This window comes from Pterocles gutturalis, unplaced genomic scaffold (genome assembly GCF_000699245.1).
Source record: "Pterocles gutturalis isolate BGI_N339 unplaced genomic scaffold, ASM69924v1 scaffold3555, whole genome shotgun sequence".
Classification (NCBI taxonomy): domain Eukaryota; kingdom Metazoa; phylum Chordata; class Aves; order Pterocliformes; family Pteroclidae; genus Pterocles; species Pterocles gutturalis.
The window spans coordinates 4,540-12,954 of NW_010140484.1; the positions used below are offsets into that span (position 1 = coordinate 4,540).

Here is an 8,415-nt window from a genome sequence, read left to right on the forward strand (position 1 = left end):
TCAAACCATCAAAACCACACCAACAATTTAATGTATCTTTTTTAATGATACAAACCGCCCCCCAAATTATTCAAACATTAACAACTGATCCACTTAATACAAAACTAATTCCTCTAGGAAAAACGGCAGAGGAATGTACCTTTAATTTTTAATTAAACATTTTAATTGAAAATTGTAATATGTATGGATTTGACTAATTGTTATTCTAAAGGGTGTTTTGTCCTAGTTTCCTAGGAAATCTCTCCACACCTTTGATACGGAACAGTGCACTTCCAAAACACATGTATAAAGCTGTCTACATGAGCCCTTTAGAAACAAAAAGTACTGTTTAGTCCTGTACTGAGTTAAACAACATTGAAATTATCTATAAACCATCAAGGACATTCAAAATCCTAAGCCAGTGTGACAAGAGGCAATTCCCAATCAGTCTGTTCCCAACCTGAACAGAAGGTGCCTTCAAGGCAGTTCACTCAGAAAACAATGCGGAGGCACTGGATTTCAGCCTATACCAGAATTTTCTGCAAATTCCTCCCATGCCCTTCTTGGCAAGTGTACCGAGCACCTACTGTTCCCTTACCCCGCTGAATCCAGTGAATCGCGTTCTTAGGCAGTCAAGTAAACCAGCAACCCAGACTGTCTTCCCATCCTCTCTCACTTAGTCTTCAGGCTCCACATCACTTAACTCTTCCATAATATTCAGAACCAGGTTTCCTTTACACCAAGTTGATATACAAACAACACATTTTTGACGACTGTCATGAACATGAGAAGGCTACAGAATGTATATGGCTCAGAGACCTCACTCCAGTCAGGGAGCCATCTAACCTCAGCAAAGGAAACAGAGTTATAATCATTTGCTGCTTCCACTTTCTTAAGGGGAAGGGATTTACCATGGTTCTGGAAAACCTCTTTTAGGAACAAGGGCTTTACAGTGCTAGGGAGGCTGAGCTGTGAGCCTGGGAGCTCTAACATGATCATAAAGCCAGGCAGGGGACTAATCCCCTTCTTCTGGATGTTGTGGCTGCTCAGTGACTAAGTGTCACTCTACCCTCATATTAACTAACACTCTCATCAGCATTTTAAAGTAATGCTGCCTGCTGCTCAGCTCTTCTCCAGACCATTTACTGTTTAGAATACCCAGACTGGTCTCTGCTTGTTTCTTCTGGGGAAGAAGGTGGCAGGCCAGGGTCACGAACCACCCTGGAATCCTGACTGTCAGCTTCAGTAGCTGAAATAAAAATGAAGAATAGAAAAGGTGAGACTTAAACACAAACAAACAAGCCAAAACCCCATACCCTGTAGTATTTCAGTTTGCATTACACCTGGTATCAATCGCATTTCCAGAGGTAAATTCTTGATTGACTTTTGTCAATCTAGTTTGTTTTTCAAACCAGTTAATTCAAAGGTGCTTGACATCAAGAGCTGCAGTGCTCTGAACTGAGATACTGCACTTCAGACAGCAGCTGATTATTTCAGCCATGCTTAAAGAAATGTAGCAAGAGTCCTTCAAGATCACAAGTGTTGAGGCTGCACTGGAATAGAAGTATGAGGCAGACTCTTTTGTCCACTTAACTGCAGTGAATCAATGCCATTCCTTAACACTCCTGTGAATTCTCAAAGGCCTTGACAGACTTAATAATGCCTTCTTCAAATCCAGCTAGGGATTTTCATTTTATATTTACTTGCCAATTTGCATGAAAAGCTCCCTCCTTTCCTCACAGGCAACTTGGGTTTTTGTTTGGGCTTTTTTGTGGCTCGCTCTTTTTGAAAGCCAACAATCTGCAATCAGACTCTGTCCTCAGATGCTGTACTGGCTGTTTTATGGGACATACCTTGTGTTTATTATTGTGTATTATTGTGTTGTTATTATAACATTGCTAGTTATTACTGCATGAAATTGTTAAACAACAAGGCCTATACTTCACATCGCTGTTGTAAACCTAACTGGCCTCAGTCATTCAACTGCAGTCAACTGCTGACTCAAACCTTTCTGGCAGCAGCTTCTAGCCTTGGAAAATCTTTTTCAGACAGGACTTGGTGGGTTTATTTTATTTGTCTTCATCTCAGATTCCCTTCGTGGCAGAGATCACAGACATTTTTCTCACCAGTTGTCCTCTGCTAGAGTTTTCTGTATCCATTTTCTTGCGACGGTTTTGCCAGAGAGTCCATTTCACCTCAATTCTGGAGGTCTCTCTGGAGGAAGGATGTTCCCAAGTCTAATTGCAGGTTTGAGTCAGTTCCTTTCTTGGGAAAAAAGACATGATGCAATCCTGACACATCACTATGCACTAAATGTTACAGCTTTTCTCTTTTTTTCAAGCATCTTGAATACTAGAATCAAAGAATTATTAGTTTCACTGTAGCTTCCCTCTACGTCTGCATCTTCTGCTGGCAGGCTGTTTTGTGTATGACCTCATTCAGAAGTATTCCCCCTCACTGGGTCACAGTTGCAAATTCCTACACATCCTGGAGCAAAAATGCTATGTAGTGGAATTAATTTGTACTTTCTCCGTAGTACTAAGAAAACTGGATTTTTCCCTGAGCAGCACAATCCATGATGCATTGTTTCCTATGGCTTTGTGCCTGGGTTGTGATTTCCCTGGTGTGTAATAAGGGCTGAGGTCATTAGATGGCATTTTGCTCTCTGGGGGGGGTGCAGTGCTCTCATGACCTCTCTTCTTTGTTCAGTTGCCTGTTTTCATGATTGTTTGGACAGTACAACTTCACTCCACCAATATAGGACTGGATTTCCTCTGGTTTCCTTAATGCAATACCACTGCTTCTCACCATGTCCCCCTTTTTTGTCTGCTACTCCCAGTTCCTTCCCATTCCCACACACTCCAGCAGAACAGCTGCAGCTCCCTACAGGTTCTCTGCCACTGCAGTATCCCCCAGATCTTTTGTCCCCTCTGAATCACAAGCCCCATTAATTCTCACATACACTTTCTGGTTTGCCTGCCAGCCTTCAGTTTCCTCTCTCCCCTCAAACTCAGCCCATATTATTTCACCTCACACACACCTGTATCTCCTGCATGCTGCATTAAGTCCTAGTGCCTTTGTCAGTACCTTAAAATAACTTTATATTTCTGCAATGTCTGTGCATGCCCCACACTGCCATGTTCTTCCTATTTCCCTTGTCCACCACATCTCCTTTTTATTTTTTTTTTGGCTTTCCAGCCAGACAAGAAGCAGGTACGCTCTGCGTGCCCACTGCTGGGCCAACTGGCAAGCATCTGGTTGTTGGCCAAGGGACACACACGTCAGTCAGGAACTGCGTGCAAGCTGCCAGCCAGCCAAACACCACGACATGGCTGCAAACAAACCATTTTGTGGGAGGCATCTGTTTCCCTTGCAGATCAATATTGTGTAGGCCTGGGATCACAACAGGTATGTTTGGGGGAAAATAACTAATGGATTGAAAAGTTATGAGAGGACTGACATTAACAGAAAATGAGCCTTATGTTGTTGAGAAACCAGGCCAAAAAAAACCCAACTTACATTTTGTCCCACATAATAACCATCAACATATTTTCAATTTAAATGAGGTAATTATACTCCTCTATTTCTCCTCCCTCTTATACAAAAATTTGATTTTTCACTGTGTGTTTATCATAATCTGTTTCATAAACAGTCAGATGAAAATTTTTTTATTCTCAGGTTCAAGAAGATAAATTAAGTTTATTTATCTGCATTTTCAAAAATAATTTAAAATAAAGCTGGCTGTTCACTCATCCAGTGCTAGTGATTAATTCTCTGAGCAGCTCTACCCTCTTGTGGTCACAGCTAGCTGCAGCCAAATGAAAAATGCAAATATAATCACAAATATGTCCACATGTAGGCACAATACATAAAACAAACCCAAAAGAGAGAAGTGCAAAGACTTAACCTATGCCAGAAATTTAAAAACGTGTGAGATTCAATAAGAGAACTTGAGATTTTGAGGATTCAATCTTTCATTTACAGCAATTAAAATGTAGGATTTTCAGATGAGCAAGAAATTTCATACTATTCACGCTAAGTGTTAGTCCTCATTTTATTTTACATTTTGTATAAATGGCAACAGAGCCAAAGAATTTTTAAAATATGTCCTGCAAATTAACTATTTAGAAAAATGTTTTCATTTTGAGAACATCAACAGATCATATTCTGGAATGGCTCTGAGTTCTGGGGCCTCCAACGTCTGCATGAGATTGAGGTGCCTGTCAGCTGGAAAGCCCAAGCATGTCAGGATGCTTTCCCCAAGTCAGCCCTGCCCACAGCTGTGCAAGCTGGCAATCTGTCCTGGGCCTTCAGGAGCTCAGTCCTGGCTTTGTCACTAGCTAGAATCTGGGTCTCTTGGGGTTTCCACCTCTGTGGTTAGCTTTTGAAACTGGGTGGAAACTGCATCTTCCAGGGCTCATCTCATACTTCCTTACCATGTGCTTCCTCGGTTGTCTCAGCCAACATGTTCAGTGAAAGGGCAGGTGGAATGTAATGAATCCCCGGCAGAAAACTCGGTGAGATGAACTGAGGCAGAGGAGTGTAGTATCCTTGATGGAAATCTCCACCTCCATCTGGCATCTGTGGAAACACATGAAGCTAAGCGTCTTCCATCTAAAGACTCTCTTCAGGATACATCTGCAGTATCAAACAATTTCTGTTTCAATTTTTACCTGTGAATATTACATTTTTTTGTCCATATGTTGCCACATCTGTGCATGTATTAGCACATGCAAAGCCTGTGCATAGTCTCACATGCTGAAACTGAGAAGTAGCAGCTTCTCAGACCATGTCTCAGCTGAAACTGACCTTCTAAGTCCTTGTCATCTAGTATGGCCTCTAAGCAGAGTGGTTGTTTTAAACCAGGAGCAGCTCACCTTCACCACTGACCTGGTGCACATGCCTCTGAACAAATCTGGAAGTCCTCATGCAACAGAAAGGCATCCTAGGAAAATGTTTCTTGCCACCACCTCCCTGCTAGTTATGGATTCTCCCCTGCACCCAGTGAAGTGAGTGACTCTACCTCCACTGAGGGGCTGGTGTGCACCACAGTGTGAACCACAGTCCCAGTCTTCTGTGATCACCAGACCTGTTAGAGCATGATAAAACTCATTCCATGTGCAAGGAGATACTTCCATCCTCAGAAACACTAGCATCGGGGACTAAAAGTATTTTTTTCTTGGATCTGGCCATGCACCCGGCTGCAGAAATAACTTGTATGAGATGTTTCCATCTGTTTCAGGACAGTTAAAAATTAGTTCAAAACCACATACAGTGATGGTCTAGACAAGGCACTTCCCAACCTGTAAGTATCCAGCCCACCAGGATAATTTATCTGGACCTCAGACTGCTGCTAGCCACCCTCTTTCTCAATAACCCCTAAAATGTGACGGGGAATTTCTATACAAGCATAATAAATCCATCAGTCTTGAGGCAGATCACTCCACCTTAACATGAACTGATGAGTTGTGCTCAATGCAGACAGAATGGTGCATGGCAGCTGGAAATCTGATAGTGTGCCCAACTGTGGTACAAAAACTGGACACCACCAGTTTAAACCAACATGACTGACAGCACTGAAAGGAACTGGAAGTGCCCACAGACACCATTACAACTGACAGCCAATTTAGCCGAGTAGTTTGAAGGTGTGGGCCCTGTGACGCTAAATGTAATTTTAATCTGAAACTTCTGTTAATTACAACAGTTTTCCACTGTTTTTGAGAAACCAATTGTCTCAAAACAGAAATAGCTGACCATGCTGATTCGCTTCCCCGTGGAAGCTGATTTTCCCCTGTTCTCTGCGGCTGTGGTGCCTTCACCAAACTCTGACACCCGCCCTTGCCATTAGAGTTGTCCTCCATGGAAGAAGGGGAACCTCCCAATGAGCTTTCTGTGCCATCTATGCTGGCACAACATCACCATATTAAGTGTCCAATTGCCATAATTTAAAAAGGCTGTTGCAGATGTTAGCAAGATGTGTAAGCCCTAAAACACTGCAAAATCTGGCCCCTTGCAAGTGCATGGCTTTGCTCTTCTGGGCTCGGGTCAGACTATTAACCTCACCATTTGCTAATATCTTTTTCAGCATAATTATCAAAATGCTGTGAAGTAACTGATAAGCAGGGTAACTTTTCATGGGTGTTTTAACATCAAGAAGACAGATAAAAGTAAAGCCAGCAGTATTTCCAGAGGTAATTGAAAGACCACTACTTACTGACACAGAAGCTGCATTCCCTGGCCCGTAGTTGTTAGGAATGTGCTGGAAACCTCTCTGAAGTGATATCCCTGGAGGTGGTGGTGCTCCCCTACAGCTTGACTGATTGATGGCGAATCCCATTGGAAATGGGTGGTAAGGATATACCCCAGAACACCCAGGGTACACTTTTGGAGGCTCTCTCTCCAGGTATTCTGGGTTGACCATGTATTCTGGAGGAAAAGCAGGGTGAGCTGGGAAACAATGAGAAAAGAACAAATAACAAATAAAAGTATCCATGTAATTCTATGGAGTTCAGTAGAAGTAGCTGCAGGACCAAATTCCACTCTTAAGCAGGAGAATGTGGCCCTTTGGTTTCCGAGCTCCTCATGAATTTATTTTGTGATTTTTTAAGGAACTAAGGAAAGGTGCAGCAGATGACACTGTAATGCAGAATGATGTGCGTTCTTTTCTGCCTTGTGCATTGTGAAGCTAGTCCTTGGTAAAGCACTGGCTGCAGAATTTTATTCTTCCAGTACATCAGCAACAGCAAAGCAACCTACCTTAAAACTTAACTCTAGCAGAACTTAAAACAAAAATCTACAGAAATAAGAGAGTTCTAACTTTAGTCCCATCTGTCAATCTTACATTAATTTACAGACAAATGTTCAATTTTAGGGACATACACAAGCAATTTCAGATGCAAGAATCAGTTACTTCCTTTGTTTTTTATCTTGCATCTGGAATCTTATATGGCCTCTCTGAAGTCTTTTTTTAAGACTGGTTATTCAAATATTAATAGGGTCTTGTCTGCGCATCCTCCTGTTGGTAAAGTGGAAGAATTTGCTTCGAGAGTAGGTCAACTTCTGGAGTACTAGAATTATACTATTTGTCCCTAACCTTTTTTTAAATTGGTCAGTAGGTTAAAAATGTTACTAAGGGAAGGACTGACAGGTACAGGTACAATCATCCACAAACATAATTTTCTTAGGAAACATAGCTAAAAAAAAAGGGAACAATTATTGACAGACTAGGTGGGAACTAGAGATGTCCGAATGACTCTTTCCTCTGGGCTTCTCAGAACAGCATTTTGTCTTGCAGGCTGCCAACTCTCCAAAGGCTCAGACTACTGACCACTGCAGTCAGTAGGGATTTCTGTAAAATTACTGCAGTAAATAGAAACAGTATGAAGTTACTATAATAAACAGTAATAAACTAGATAAGTCACATGAAAGATTCTATTAAAAGGGAGCAATTTAAGAGGTGACAGACCGTACAACTGTTCCACCTACAAAATCTATGCTCTGCTCTTAAGTACCAAACACACTTTTACACTAAGTGATCCCAGCCAAGTTCAATCTTTGCTACAGGAATAAAGGCCAGTGCTATCATAAAATGCTTGTTTTAGGCAACTGCAGTGGTAACTTTCCCATTTACCTGCCTTCAGCCTTTTTGTTGCTGCAGGCTTCTGCCTGTGAATTTATAAACAGGGAGACAGCACTCAGAGAAACATGCACAGGCACCTGCAGTGCACAAGGGATCAGAGTGTGGTTTCCCTCCCAGGCTAACTTCCCTCTCAGAGACAAGCCACTTGCTTAAGCTTCAACTTTGCAATGAGCAGCAAGGCTGAGCACATTGCTCCTGCCACTGCAGAGCCGCGTAACCCACGTTGCAGACCCTGCAAAAGGGAAAATAAATGCAGGGCTGCACATTGAACATACAAGCTGAGTACCTGTGTCCAGAAGGAAAGAGCAAGAGCAGTAATGGCTCTCTGGGGAGCTGGAGCCTGAGGAATCGGTGGGTGCAAACTGCACAAGTGGCAGTGTTTGATAGGGGGAAGGGGAGGATGAACACAGAAAGATGGCAGGACAGAGGAAGAGGCTTTGAGGACAGGCCCTTACCGTAGTCCCAGAAGGGAGGGCCGCTGGCAGGCGGTGGCCCCCTGTATGCCATGCTTCTGCTGTTGCTGCCGGCAGGCTGGGTGCTCTTCATCCCCTCGTGGCCGCTCTCCCCTGGGGCACTGGCCGCCCCAGCTGCCACCCCAGGACCTTCGCCCAGGGAAGGGCGCCCTGCGGCCGCCCCAGCCGGGGGGTCGGGCACCTGCAGCCTCAGGGCCTTCTGGGCTGCCATGATCTTCTGGCGCTCCGAGATGAGGGCACACTTGTCGCACAGGCAGAGCTTCCAGCGGCAGTGGCCGGCGTGGCCCTTCACCGGCACCACCAAGCCGTGGTTACGGCAGGGGG

At 43.5% G+C, this 8,415-nt stretch overlaps 1 protein-coding gene across 1 annotated transcript; it reads right to left on the minus strand.

Moving 5' to 3' along the window:
• Nucleotides 1-1,121: 1,121 nt before the first annotated feature.
• Nucleotides 1,122-8,410, minus strand: LOC104469232 (doublesex- and mab-3-related transcription factor B1-like; the record flags this gene model as incomplete). Its single annotated transcript, XM_010083672.1, has 4 exons — nt 1,122-1,228; nt 4,416-4,560; nt 6,194-6,426; nt 8,074-8,410. Coding segments are annotated over 4 exons (822 nt in total), but the record flags the coding sequence as incomplete, so codon positions are not given.
• Between the last annotated feature and the right edge of the window lie 5 nt (nt 8,411-8,415).